Source organism: Macrobrachium rosenbergii, chromosome 22 (assembly GCF_040412425.1).
Source record: "Macrobrachium rosenbergii isolate ZJJX-2024 chromosome 22, ASM4041242v1, whole genome shotgun sequence".
Lineage (NCBI taxonomy): Eukaryota > Metazoa > Arthropoda > Malacostraca > Decapoda > Palaemonidae > Macrobrachium > Macrobrachium rosenbergii.
This window is the reverse complement of record NC_089762.1, coordinates 15,600,222-15,615,487: the sequence shown is the minus strand read 5'-3', so window position 1 is coordinate 15,615,487 and position 15,266 is coordinate 15,600,222. Positions and strand designations below refer to the sequence as shown.

The window sequence follows — 15,266 nt, the reverse complement described above, 5'->3', positions numbered from 1 at the left end:
GATGTCATCTTGGGGGGCAGGTTGTGCGCTCTCACCGCTATACCATTTTTCCAGGCCAGTTCGAATTTCTTTGATGAGTTTGTTGGTGAAACCATTATTCACCAACAATTGTGCAGCACGTTCAAATTCCTTGTTAGTGTCCTGCCAGGTGGAGCAGTGGGAGAGGTCCCTTCTAATGAAGGTCCTGACCATTATATTCTTAAACCTAGCAGGGCACTCGCTATCTCTGTTCAAGCATAGTCCCAAATTGGTGGATTTCGTGTAGACTGATGTCTTCATGTTCCGTTCCATCTTTGTGACCATAACGTCGAGGAAGGGGAGCTGGTCGTCTGTGCTGAACTCGACAGTGTAGTTCAGGGTTCTAGGAAAATTCGCCGTGGGAAAATTTGTCGTAGGAAATCTCGCCGCAGGAAATTTCGCCGAATAGGAAAAATCGCCCTAAGACATTTTTACCGTAAAACAATTATTTGTGATAAAAAGTGTGGTTTCTGAAGTACCTTTTTATCACTTTCAAACAACCAAGTTTGGCTTTCTAAGTTTCTGATAAGTAAACAACCAATAAGGAAATCAAATAATTATTTTTTTTACTATGATCAAATGAAAATACGTAGACCATTTATAAAATACTCTATTATTTAAGAAAATATCCTTTAAAAAAGATTCGTCATTTAAGAACATACATAAAATAAAACAGAAAAAATGTAATAATTTAAAAAGTGTGCAGATTCCATGCAATACTATGTATATAGTCTCTTTTCTGCGCAGAATTGTACCCAATTACTTGTCGTTGGAGTCTTGTGTTGATATCACTATATACCTTTTTCGTTCCTTCTGCGTCTCCTCGATCTAAGTCACACTTTTTCTTTCTTGCTAAAATCTCTTCCTTTTCTAGATACGAAATAAGTTTCCAAAGATTTGGATACATATTTGTCATTTAGCTTTGCAGTGCATTATGGTAGCCTTCTATGCTGTTGTTCGTTCTGCTTCTATTAAAAGCTTAACTGTTCGAAAACATTCCATAATGCAATAGGAAAAGTAGGCTCCACTCTTCGACGTCGCTCTCCTCTACCCCGTTCTTCTCCTATATAGTGCATTTCGAAATAAGATACTAATTCTTGGGGCAAATCGTCATCATCTGATAACTCGATAAATCCGTCAATAACATCTTGCACAGGAAGAAAAGCTAATGCGGTCAAATATTTGATTTTGTTGTTGAATTCTGCGTCTGTTTGATAACGTGACTTTAAACCGAGATCCACAATGTGCCTATAAATATTCTTTGCCATATGAAATAAACAACCTGTTAACTTTGTTGTTGAAAATACAGCAGAAAAGGCGTTAATACTAGCTTTTTCAAAATCGACCATCAAGGTTTCGGGTTGTAATGATGGGCGTAAGTCCTTCAAGGCACTGAAAAGTCTGCTGTAAGTTACTTGAGATTTGTCAGGTAGCAAGACAAAAATACGTGGTATACTAATATTCTTTATAACAATATGTAATGTGAACAATTGGTAATATATCTCTGGGCTGCATTTAAACGTGCCGTCACACGCCCAGTCCTTGTTTTTCTCAAGGTCATCTAGCCCAGCTTTTGTGCCAAAAACTAAAATTCTGTCTGAACAATCTTCCCCACTATTGTATAATAAAAACTGATCACCATTTTCAAGAAATCTATATTCTCCTGGTATAATATACCCACTTCTTCCGGTTGGGATCGGGGGAGCTTGATTTTCCTTTTGCCTCCGGCCTCTAATACTGCGCAACAAATGTGCTTTAGTGGGCAGCAACGCCAATGCATTTGAATCTAAACTAGATGCAACTTCGGCAATTAAGGACCGTGAAGAGGTTTGTGAATTGGTGGCTGCTGATGCTTCGTAAACTTTAGGCTTAGAAGGATGGACAGGATGGCAATGCTCGCCGACTGTTTTGCATATAGATACACTATCATCTTCCAACTTGGTATGAACTCTTGCTTTACATCCCATAGAATCACACTTCCAATATGTTTTCTCACCGTATTTTCGATCTAATCGGTAAATATAGTTACGATCGTCAACTAATTTCAGTCCTCCTCTACTGGTTTCCATTTGATAGACCATCGTCTTGGGTTGGCTGCCTACAAAAACTGTAGTCGAATATATAAAGAACTTTTAAAGTAAAAAAATAATTACTTGGTTGTTTGAAAGCGATAAAATGGTACTTCAGAAACCACACTTTTAAAGTAAAAAAATAATAATTACTTGGTTGTTTGAAAGCGATAAAATGGTACTTCAGAAACCACACTTTTTATCACAAATACATGTTTTACGGCAAAACTGCCTTGCCTTGCAGCGATTTTTCCTATTCGGTGAAATTTCCTGAGGCGAGATTTCCTACGGCAAATTTTCCTACGGTGAATTTTCCGGACACGGTAGTTCAGCACACTTACATTGCTGGAACGTCTGACGAAGGGCTTCAACCTCCTCCTCGTTGTCTGCTTGAACGAAGACGTCATCAATATATCGGGCATATTTCTTCGGCCGCTGGATCCTCTCGAAGACACGTTCTTCTACAGTGCCCAAGTAAAAAAATGCAAAAGAGGACGCCCAATGGAGAGCCCATCGCAACGCCATCCTTCTGTCTATACATGTGCCCTCTGTGCGTGGTGAAAGTCGCCATCTTCGTACAGATCTCCAGCAGAGCCTTCAAGGAACCTGCTGGGATGTTCAGTGGGGTCCTTGTCGGGTCTCTGTAGACTCTGTTCAGGATAATGTGGATGGTTTCATCCACCAGTACGTTGGTGAATAGACTCTCTACATCCAGAGGCGATGGTCCCTGCGCCAGGGGAGTCTCGGATCACTTCGAGGAATTCCACAGAGAACTTCAGGCTATATCTGCTCAGGACGTAGGGGGTCAGGATATGGTTTAGTCATTTGGCGAGGGCGTAGGTCGGGGCAGGTGTTTGGCTGATGATCGGGCGGAGGGGGTTACCAGCCTTGTGTGTCTTGACATTCCCATACAGGTGACCAAGGTCGAAGTCACCTACGATGGGGGGAAGATGTACAGCATTGCTGGCAGCATTCACAGTGCTGATGATCCTATTAGCTTCCCTCTTGATGTCTTCAGTGGGGTTCCTCGTCAGCCTCTCGAATTTCGTCGTGTCCAACATGATGGCATCCAATTTGTTGAAATACTCCTCCGCATGTATAAGGACAAAAGCTACTGTCTTGTCAGCGCGACGCACCGTGATGCCTTCCTTTTCCTTCAGCTCCTTCGCAGGAAAATAGAAAAAGTCTTCTACAAGATAAATGCAGCTGAAGCAGCAATAATATTCAATAAAACCTGTTTAAAAGAGGGTCTGCTGCCAAATTATACTAATTTAAGACTGCACAACCCTTCAGCAAGAACAAACGAAGATACCAGGAGCTTCAGGTGGTCCCTCCTACAGCGGCAATTGGGAACTAAGACGTCGGAGTTGCGTGACCTGCACGATGAAGCAGCCCGCCTACACCAGCAATGGATGAACGCCTGGTAGCAGACGAGCAGACCCACCGACGGAGGAGATGGAGCACCCGAAGCAGAACAACCTGGTCCCTTGCAATACTTAGTTCCCATGAATGACGACATCCTGACTGAGATCGACCACGAAGATGACCACATTGATAATGAACGTGTCCCCCCACCCGATGATGAATACTGAAGAAGAAGTTTTAGCCTGTCTCTACCTCCTTCGAGAGGATGATATGACCCAACACATGAGGGGCGTCATGCGCAAACTCACAGCCCTCAACGGTGGTAAGTTAGGAGTGCCGCAGCAGCACAAAGCTACATCAACTTGACAGATTTCCAGCCCTCCCTGGATCAAGACACTTTGCTGAATTTGGGGCTGAACTGCCACTTTAAATATGTTTCGTTGTGAAATTAATGTAGCTATTTTTCGTTAATAGATGACGTTGGCCGTTTGGGGGTGTTTGTTTTGTGTAAAAAAAATCAAGATTCCTTTCGCTATTTTCACTTGATTTCATTACAGTATGAGTTTTACATATTTATCGTTTATCGGCATAAAACTAGCAGTAATATGTTCTTTCACGCCCAGTAGTTTTTATTAAAATACTTTCTCTCCAATTTTAATTATGGTCGAGTTTCATCCATGTTGCCAATGCATGATAATTTATAGTCATTAGCAGCTTGAACATTGTTTTCTCAGCTTCAGCTACAACTTGCAGCTTAAATTTAGCAGTTTATTTCCTTGCTGATCTTTTATCCATACCGAATAACGGTATAAAGTAATACAAAAATACATCAGGCCTATTCTACTTAACATCATTGGTACTATAACTATGGTAATTGTTTATTACAATACAATGGTTGAAATGCAAGCAACAGGGCTGTTGTTATCCGATTCAGTGATAAGCAAAACAACAGTTTCTCGTTCAGTTGTTTATGGTGTACACATTTACATGAGAGTATAACGTTACTAACAATACTTTTATCATTCTCTTTTACTCTTTTAACTAGAAGATGGGATAAAGAGATGGAGGAAAAGAAGTCGGTCTGTTGTAATTTGGTCTCTCGCTGCCTGATTGTATGCTGCCGCCTGCGCCCGTGCGAAATTTAAAATATATAATAAATATTGTCGTATCAGTATAAATTGCTTACCCCATTGCAAAATCGAATTATCGTAGCGAATTATTGTAACTCAAGCACTACCAGAGTATTTTAATAGTTTTATCACAAAAAGTGCATTTAGTCATGAAAACGAGATGAAAATACAGTAATTAGTGAATATTTCTCAGTGAAAACACCATGAGTGGGTGAATTTTCAGCAAATAATGCTTATACAGGCAGTCCCCAGTTATCGGCGGCCTTGGTTATCAGTGATCTGGTTTTACGATGCTTGTCAAGTGACTACGATAACCGGATTTTCGACACCAATTCCCGGTTATCAGTGCTGATCTTTGGTTACTGGTTATTGGCGCTGATCCTCGGTTACTGGGGGCACTGATCACTGGTTATCGGCACTGATAACCAGATACTGACGCCAATAGCTGGATACCGGCGGTGAAAGCCGGATACCGGCGCCAATAACTGAGGATCGGTGCTATTATCGCCAATTTTCTGTTATGGTCACACTGTTGGGAACGGAACCCCGCCAATAACCGGGGACTGCCTCTATATGTTCCACAGAGGAATCTGTGAATAGGTGAGTCCGCGAATCATGAGACCGCGAATACGGGGGGTTTACTGTATATATACTGTATCCCACAACCTTGGACTTTGGGTTATCTCATTTTAAGAGTCCAACAGCATACTCTTCTCGACTGGTTCGTTATTATTTTCAGGATGTACTGTATAATAGAACCTGAATGCTATTCATAATGTCCTGTTTTTTTCATTTTTAAATTTACATTATTGATACATTTCATAAACAAATAGTCTTCAGATTGGTTTTTTGTTGTGGCTCCTATAAGCCATGTCTTTTCTTTAATTTGTCTGAATGACATTTCTGTCTTTGGATGTCTTTTTAACAAGTAGTTTTCCAACTTTACGACTGAGATTTTTTGTTCCGTTTCCAAGGTTAGAAACCTTGACCAACTTCTGCTCCTACTGAGGGAGTCAAAGTGAGTCAAGGTTGGGTCATGTCGTTATTTACTTTTTTGGGTGTTTATGTGGTATTAAAGTTTTTATACCACCCCAATTTTGATTAACTAGGTTGTCCTGGGAATTGTACATTTCCATGCCAGAAGTCATAGGGAGGTTTGGTTTATTCCCCATATAACGAAAAATTATAAATTTTGTCCAAGATGAGGTCCCTCTCACCCAAGAGGCTCAACTGGGGGGGAGCAATACTGTTACTCACAGTGGTAACTTCCTGGGACCCTCATCTGGATATACACCATACCCTCAGTGCCTTAAGGTCGTCAGTCTGTCGAGATCGGACCCAACACTGAGAGCATGATCTGACAAAAATTTCCCCTTGCTCGACCACATTGGGTACTCTAGTGCTATGAGTGGAGTAGTATGCCATCACACTCCACCCTAGTTTAGAGAGCAGTAAATTCCGTAATCCAATACCATGCCAAGGTCGTCAACACGAGGAAGAAGGGAAGGGGAAAATTTATAGGAAGAGTAAAATAGTTATAGATCCCAATGCTCAGTTGAATCTACAACAAAGCGAGTAAGCATACACTCCCTGCAGTGGATCCTTAAGCCCTCCACCTCGTCAAGGGGTTGGGATCAGGGGGCTGAATCAAAGGAATGAGTCAGGAAGCAGGATACCAACAGGCACTCCAATACTGCTTTGGTTGTCACCAACAAAGCAGAGTTGGTTGTTCCTGCTAGGACAGTAACTGCACCTTCATCTCCATAACCTTGCTCACATGAAAGCCTGTAGGACTGGCTCTCTCCACTGCCCAGTCTATAAGCTTGCCCAGGTACTTCTGTCTGCTGCTTGAGAATGACACTGGACTTCTCCCAGCTGATAAAACTTGAGAAATCAATCTCTGTTCTGAAGGAATCACACCTCTGTGGACACCAGGACCTGCTAATTATGCAGGTAGCGCAATAAGCAAATACTCTTCAAATGAGAACAGGTTGACACCACGGTAACTACCCAAGTAAACACCTGAGGGGCTGTTGGCAGTCAGAAGCACAACACTTTGAAGTGGTAAATGGTCCCACTCCAGACAGTGTGGAGGTTCTTGTGAGAGTTTTGATGAATGGGTACATGAAAATAAGCATCCTTCAGATTTATCTAAGGCATGGAGTAGCTCTCTTTGATGGATTCCAACACAGTCCGTGCTATTTCAATCTTGAACCGAGTCTACAATACATACAAACTTGTTTAGGGGAAAAGGTCAATCACTGGTCTCATGACTCCAGTCCCTTCTCCTCCAGGAAAATCTGACTAAAACCTCCAAGACCAGCGCTCTATGATTTCTATGGCGCTCTTCTCCATCATCGCTTCTGCCTCTGCTGACAGGGCCCGAGACATCAGTGATTGTGGAGGATAAAAGTGTAAACTGTTAAACATCTCCAAGAGGAGGGGGATGAATATTCTTGAATAAAATTCTTTATCCGTCCTGAAGCATGGCTACTACCCAAGGTTGCTCTCCCTGCTCCTGCCAAACAGCTCCTTGTTACGACAAGCAATCCACTACTCATGACAGTGGGGCAAGGGGATTGCCACCCTCAGTGACCTCCTCCTCCTCCTCTTTTCCTCCCTTTTTGGCACTGCCAGTGGGAGGTAGATGAAAGGGCTGAGAAGACTCTGCCCTTCTTAGAGGAAGAAAGCTGGCATCTTGTCTCAATTTCTAATGAGACAGTTTCTTTGCTGTCCCAGGCATGGAAGGCTTAGCCAGACCTTTAGGTTTGGATGAAGCTGCTTTCAAAGCCCAAGACTCTCTGATGCACTGCCGCCTCCATTCTACTCTGAGGAAAAGTAGGTAAGAGAGGAAATCTTGTCTTTCCTCTGAAGGACCAAGCTTGCCCATTGGTTGGCACTCTAGTGTGCCAGGGAATTTAAAACTCTACCTCTTCACACCAACAACCTTCAAAACATCACCTTATCCAAGGACAAGTTGCCTGACAAGGTTTGGTTCATTAACCCTTTAACGCTGACTGGACGTATTTTACGTCAATAAAAATTGTCTGTCGGGTGCCAAGTCGACGTAAAATACGTTGACTACAAAAAGATTTTTTAAATATTCGCGGAAAAATACTTATAAGCCTCGTTTGCAAAAAATTTTAAATCAAGCGCCTTAAGGGATGCTGGGAGTTCACGGATCACGCTGTTGTGACCCAGTTGCGCATGCGCGAATTTCTTTCTTACCCCAAAAGAAAGCATCAGCTAACTCTACTGAAAATCTCAGAAATTCTTTAGTCACTTTATCGTAATTTTTGCACTGTTTTCTACTAGCCTTTACATAAAGTTTTATATATGAAAATGTGTGCAATTTCATGTAGAATACAACAAAAAATAACTCATAGTTGTAGCTTTTATCAATTTTGACATATTTTCATATAAATCCCGACAAGTGCCAAAATTTCAACCTTCGGTCAACTTTGACTCGACCGAAATAGTCGAAAAATGCAACTGTACTGTAAGCTAAAACTCTTACATTCTAGTAATATTCAATCATTTACCTTCATTTTGCAACAAACGAGAAGTCTCTACCACAATATTTCGATTTATGGTGAATTTTTGAAAAACTTTTTCCTTACGTCCGCTCGCACTAACTGCTGAAAATCTCAGAAATTCTTTAGTCGCTTTGTCGTAATTTTTGCACAGTTTTGTATTACCCGTTACATAAAGTTTTATATATGAAAATGTGTGCAATTTCATGTAGAATACAACAAAAAATAACCCATGGTTGTAGCTTTTATCAATTTTGACATATTTTCATATAAATCACAATAAGTGCCAAAATTTCAACCTTCGGTCAACTTTGACTCGACTGAAATGGTCGAAAAATGCAATTGTACGCTAAAACTATTACATTCTAGTAATATTCAATCATTTATCATTTACCTTCATTTTGCAACAAACGAGAAGTCTCTAGCACAATATTTCGATTTATGGTGAATTTTTGAAAAAAGCTTTTTCCTTACGTCCGCACGCGCTAACTGCTGAAAATCTTGTAAGAGCCTGACGCCGTCTCTTCCAAACACGTGTGTGTTTGTGTGTTCGTCATCCATTGGAGTGGACAAGACAACAAGAGCGTTTCGTTTTCTTTCTCTAAAGGAATGCAATTTCAACCATACAATATTTCCGTCTGTTTCTCCCTAACCATTGTTGCCTTGATATATGTACAATCACCACTACTTGCATTGCCATACAAGCATTCTAATCATGTACTCATAATGTTCCAACGAATCTTCTGTATCAAACTCTGTGTATGTTTCTGTTTGTGAAGACGCCAAACATCTCGCCACTCCGATGGACGACGAACACACGAACACACACGTGTTTGGAAGAGACGGCGTCAGGCTCTTACAATCTCAGAAATTCTTTAGTCACTTTGTCGTAATTTTTGCACAGTTTTGTATTAGCCGTTACATAAAGTTTTATATATGGAAATGTGCGCAATTTCATGTAGAATACAACAAAAAATAACTCATGGTTGTAGCTTTTATCAATTTTGACATTTTCATATAAATCACAATAAGTGCCAAAATTTCAACCTTCGGTCAAATTTGACTCGACCGAAATGGTCGAAAAATGCAATTGTAAGTTAAAACTCTTACATTCTAGTAATATTCAATCATTTACCTTCATTTTGCAACAAACGAGAAGTCTCTAGCACAATATTTCGATTTATGGAGAATTTTTGAAAAAACTTTTTCCTTACGTCCGCTCGCACTAACTGCTGAAAATCTCAGAAATTCTTTAGTCACTTTGTCGTAATTTTTGCACCGTTTTATATTAGGCGTCACATAACGTTTTATATATGAAAATGTGTGCAATTTCATGTAGAATACAACAAAAAATAACTCATGGTTGTAGCTTTTATCAGTTTTGAAATAGTTTCATATAAATCACGATAAGTGCCAAAATTTCAACCTTCAGTCAACTTTGACTCAACCGAAATGGTCGAAAAATGCAATTGTAAGCTAAAACTCTTACATTCTAGTAATATTCAATAATTTACCTTTATTTTGCAACAAACGGGAAGTCTCTAGCATAATATTTAGATTTATGGTGAATTTTTGAAAAAAACTTTTTTTACGTCTGCGCGTTACGAATTCATGCATCATTTTGTGATAATATTTTCTCTGTTTTGCTTTGATCTTTTTGCAATTTGTTATATACCAAAATCATCGCAATTTAGTGTAAAATACAACGAAAAAAAATAACCCATTAGCTTTAACTGTTTCGCTCACAGCGCAACTTGTATACAATTATAAATGAAATTTTTTTTTTTGCGCTGTCATATATTCCAATATTCATATATGATAATGATATTTTTTTTTCATTTCTGATGATTGCATACTAAACTTCAGGCAATGAGAAAAAAAGGAGCTAAAAATGAACTAAATCTTAAAAGCTAAGCGTGCTGTGATTTTTGGAAAAAAAAAAAAAAAAAAAAAAAAAATCTTTCCGCTTCGGTGCTAACTCTCAAACACCGTCGGCATACAGCAGACACTTGTAAACAGAGGCTCGGTGTTTAAGGGCTAATGCATTTAGCCATAAGTCCAGCCACAAAACAGTCTGGATGTTCATCATAGACAAGGTCTCCAATGCAGCTACCACAGTTGCAGCAAAGGTGGCTTCCAGATGAAACCTTATCAATGGAAGGCGGTTAGTCAGCCTGCAGACTGATGTCCAACATCCTCAGCCACATAATACCTCCTCCGGCATGAAAGCAGTGGGGGAAGGAGTTTGCAAGATCTGCGGGAGGCAAGGGAACTAATGATTAGTAGATCAGGGTATTCACCTCCTCCAAAACACCTTGTGCCAACTGTGACCATGTCAACCAGTCTAATAATCCTGAAGGTTATCTCCGTCAACGAGACTGCTGACAAGTAAGAAGCCTTAGTCGTTTCCCCGTGACGAGACTGTTGACAGGTAAGAAGCCATAGTTGTTTCCCCTAAGTTATTCTGTTCATAAATGAGCGAAATAATCTCCGAATACTGCTGCTTCAGTTTGGCCTGCAGAGAATTTGGAGTGGGACTGTCTGGTCCCATCAGATCCCCTTGAGCATGAGCCACTCCTTCTTCAGCCAAAGAAGGAGACACGTATCAACTCCAATCCCTAGGGTGTTCTTGGTCCTGAACTGAAACAACTCAGACTCTTGTCGGAGAAAAGGTATGGGGCAATTTTGAGATATCTGCCCCTCTGCTGCAATACCTGGTAGCCACTGAGAAAAAAGGCAGAAGAGAGGAACACTCCCCTCCCAGCCAGTCAACAATCTGTACATACAATAGGCAGAAGAAGTCTAAGGAGATCTCTCCCTGGAAAAGGATCTCTTGGACTAGCACAAATGTCTTGAGTATGGAACCAGTGCAGGTTCCCTCCTACAGCCCCACACAGAAGACTGAGGAGATCCTGCTTCATCACTAACTTGCACCCGATCCATAAACCAGACCCAAGCCAAGCGAGTGGGTTAGGCAATGCCCCTCTTTGTGTGACCCCAAGGAGTCACAGTAAGAAGGGTTGTCCCATGCACATACCTTCCCATGATCATCCAGTTGTGGTTGACCAGAATGAGCAAGTGGTGCAATCTCATCCTGGTCTCAGCCAAGCACTCTCAGTGAGATAAGACAGGAACTGCCCTGAGTCTAAATGAGCTGGTGCCTTGTCATCAACTCTACCTAAGCCCAATCACCCGCTGATAGTGTACCTCTATTACCCCCTTGACAGGAAGAGTGCACTGAAGCCCTCTTCAACTTCTTATGTGAGACCTTAGACTTCCCCTTCTTCTTCATCTGCCTATGCAGAGAAGAGTTCAGGGTTGTGGAGGAGGAAGACAAGTCCAACAAAAAGGAAGATGAAGAGAGAGAGCACCACCAGTGCTTCTTTGCTTTCTCCCCACTGATCGCACTCACCTTATGCACAACACAACTGGTGAAGGTAGGAACTGCAGCCGTCTTACCCACCAGAGGATTTGCTCGGGGAGAACCACTGCAATAGGAAGATACACTCCCTTCATAGCAACTGACGAAGGTGAAACGGCCATAGACCCATCAGGAACATACTCTGCGATGGGCTCAGAAGTTAAGGCCCACTTCTCCTCAGTCTGGTTGTCCAGAAAGCAACAAAAGAGGGACCATATCTTCCACAGGTACTCCCAGGAAGACATCTTCCTACAGACACTAGGAGTGTTAAAGCCATGATCAGAATTGCCAGAGGGCAACGCAGCAGCTGATGGAGCACCTTCATTTAAAGCTGCTACATCCCCAGGCAAAACATTGTGGTCAGATTTTTTAGGCCTAGTGCTACCCCTCATTGTAGGAGTAACACTCATAGAGGGAAGAGGGATGGAAAATGGAGATTAGAAGTAACCTATGGGTTATGGTTTGGAGGTGTCCCTAGATAAATAGCGCCCCAAAAAAAAAGACACTGGCATGCCTTTAATCCTTCTTCCTCCAATTCCTAAACCTAATCCACTGTGGAAAATCCCAATTAATACATTCCTTGCAGAATGCCTAGAGCAGGATTTCCCCCTGCAAGAAGCACATACAGAGTACTACTACGTCATTATGGGCAGCATGTACCACCCACGAGGGCAGCCACATCCCTCACAATGACATTTATAATTTTTATCCATTCCAGTAAAACACATGAAGAAGGCAATAAAAGAACACAATAACACACATGAAAAATCCAGGCTTTCAACAGGCATTTAGACAGAAGGGTACGGCACCTCTGTATTCCACCATGATTGAAGGAAAAGTGATAGTGATGATTGGCGAGTGAGGGTCACTCATCCCCTACCTCCACCTGTTAACGATCTGGTTAACTAGCCCATTAACAAGTTCTGACCAGTTTCCAGCTCTTGCTGAAAGATACTGTAATCCATTATAAAAAGTGATGGTTTGTATTCCTGTAGGAACAAACAGAATAATAGGTACATATAATCAGGGTACAGAATACAAATTTTAAGTATTTCAAAAATTTTTAGTCTTCCTGTCACTCCTCGAAAACAGGCCTGGTCTTGGGAACTAAAAGGTAAGTTGACTTTGTAACGTGGGAAATGGTGCTTCATTCAGTTTTATTGGTTTCTTTTTCCAAAAGTCATTGCAACTTTCTGTAACACTATATGTTGTCACAATCAACATGTACTACAAGGGCAATATACTGTACAATGATTTTCATGAAATACTCTATATTCAGATTTTTGTCATAAGCAGCTATAAAGATAAAAATTTTCCATTTTATAGCAGTAGTTCATTTTTGTACAAGCCCTGAGCACTTTCATATAACCTGTTTTATTTTTATAGACAAACCACTCCCTGTGTTATCCTCAATCTTCCCATAAATTAATTTGAGAGCAATTTACTAAAAAAAAATATTAGGGTTGGAAATATAAACTTACCTTTCTGGAAGTGGGCCTCTCATCTCTTTGAGTAAAAGGATCAGTTTAGTAAATATCTAACTGGCCACTACAAAACATGAGACTTGGTATAGCTATGTTTTGTATCTACCAAACAAAATTTGACTTATATTGTCACTTGTTTTGATATTTTCCTTTGGAACACCAGAGTATGTTGTTATATATAAAGTAACTAGCAACTGTGAAGTTTTTAACTAATAATTTTCTGAATTATTTAAGAACTCCTGTGTTAACATATGATATCCCTCCAACAAGAAGCATTAGTAACTTCTTCGTTAGTAACTTTGTGACACAATATTAAGATATCAATTCATTTACAAGTTTAATTTTCATCATGATTCCCTGGTTTGGTCTAACAAAGCCTGTAACTGCTCCATTTTTCTGATAGCACTGAACATTTTGACATAGTTAATACAATGAAGTTATGACAACATCAATGTTATCAGTATGTTTGCAAACTTATACAGTACAAAATGTGCAATAACAGTTCGAAATTTCAATATGACTTATCACTATTCTTCATAAAGGCTTACCTTTTTTACATAATGTAACGTCCTAGGATCTAGAAGTGTAGTGTGAGATTTTGATCCTATGGCATATAGAGAGCTGTCTTCTTTCCTTGTTAGACAAACATTCTCCATGGCATGTGGAAGCTTCTTGGACATTTTCTGTGCAAATCTATTAGCATCCCACACATGTACATAAGCATTAAGTGATAGTGCTACAATTTCTACTAGATTTGGATTAAATATAACTGCACGAACTTTCTCAGCACCGCTACACTGTTTAACTTTAACAGGTTTAATATGTCCATAATTAGGAAGATTGTTTGTATCGCTTGTGTCTAACTCATCATCTATTTTCCATAGAGCTAATCGAGTGTCTCTTGACCCTGATACCAGAAACTGATCATCCAACCAGCACATGTCAAATATCCAGTCACTGTGAGCTTTTTCTCCAACACAAACAGGATCTAAAGTTGGAAGTCGATACACAGCAACATCATGCGAGTTTAGGGCACCTGTTGCTAAGAGTGTTCGAGAAGGATTAATTTCAATTGAATGAATACCACAAGGTTGATCTGGTGGTCGCATAACTTCCATACTGCGTAAAGAAGGAATGATGTCCATTTGTCTGGTATTTACATCATAAACCATTAACTTATTGCACTTAGTCCCCATTGCTATTTGATGGTCACTTAGCCACTGTGAGCAAAAGACCTGTAAAAGAATAAACTGGTATATAAAATTTTTAGGATGCAAATAAGAAAAACTGTGTTGTGAAAACTTCAGTTGGTTAGGCTTTAAAATATAGCAATGGCATTTCATTTCTACCAAATCTGACACTTAGGAAAAAAAAAAACCAAACTCTGTAATAAAGTGCAAGTGGATAAAACTGAAACCATCTGTAAGGGTTAGTAAGAGTTAGGAAGAATATTTGTACATTTATCAACATATTTATGATATGCTGATGCAATCATACAAAACTTGGGCTATTTTGTTCCATATACACCAAACCTTACTTTAATTATGACAATCCTCAGTAGTCACTGACCTTAAGAAGCTATTAAGTGGTAAGACCACCCAAGGTGGGAAGTTTTTGTTTGACTACTATCACCATGAACTTAACATGACCATTGTGACCAATTTCTTGACTTTAAATGGGCTCAGCATAAGGATTTTTTCTTTAAAGTACTAGTTCAAAATTCAAATAAGGTAAAGTTAATGAAGCTGGAAAGTTAATTATGAGAGATCAAAAGGATCAGATGAAGAGTAAACATCTGAAAGCAAGGCAGCTGGGTCTCAGATGACACTGCCAAGTACCTTTAGCATTATACAAACTACAATACAGTACTGTATGCATGGCACAATATTAGTGGTAACCTTCTGGTTTGTTGCCATACCAGTAGGCCACTCCATGATGGTGTGACAAATTTATCGAGCACAAGAAACAAATTGATGGAGCACTAGAAACCTAAATTATTTGGAATGTGCATATAACAGACAAGCTTCATACTTCTATTTTTTGCCAATAACTGGGGAGAAAAATTACCTATTATACAAAAAATCTAATTACATTAAGTTAGAAAACATTGCATCTTTCTAAAATGGATCTTAACCCTCTCGCTCACTAATGATGGATATAGAGTCATCAAAATTTAAGTCTTTAGCTTACCGTTGGTATAATCACCCTAAAAAAAAAAATAATAAATTCCTTTTTTCACACTAGCA

At 39.9% G+C, this 15,266-nt stretch overlaps 1 protein-coding gene across 1 annotated transcript in view; it reads right to left on the bottom strand.

Moving 5' to 3' along the window:
• DCAF12 (DDB1 and CUL4 associated factor 12-like protein) overlaps positions 1–15,266 on the bottom strand; it is a 155,566-nt gene that overhangs the window by 42,797 nt on the left and 97,503 nt on the right. The window contains exon 5 of the mRNA XM_067124272.1: positions 13,569–14,255. Coding sequence (XP_066980373.1) covers positions 13,569–14,255 — 687 coding nt within the window. The remainder of the gene's footprint in view (positions 1–13,568; positions 14,256–15,266) is intronic.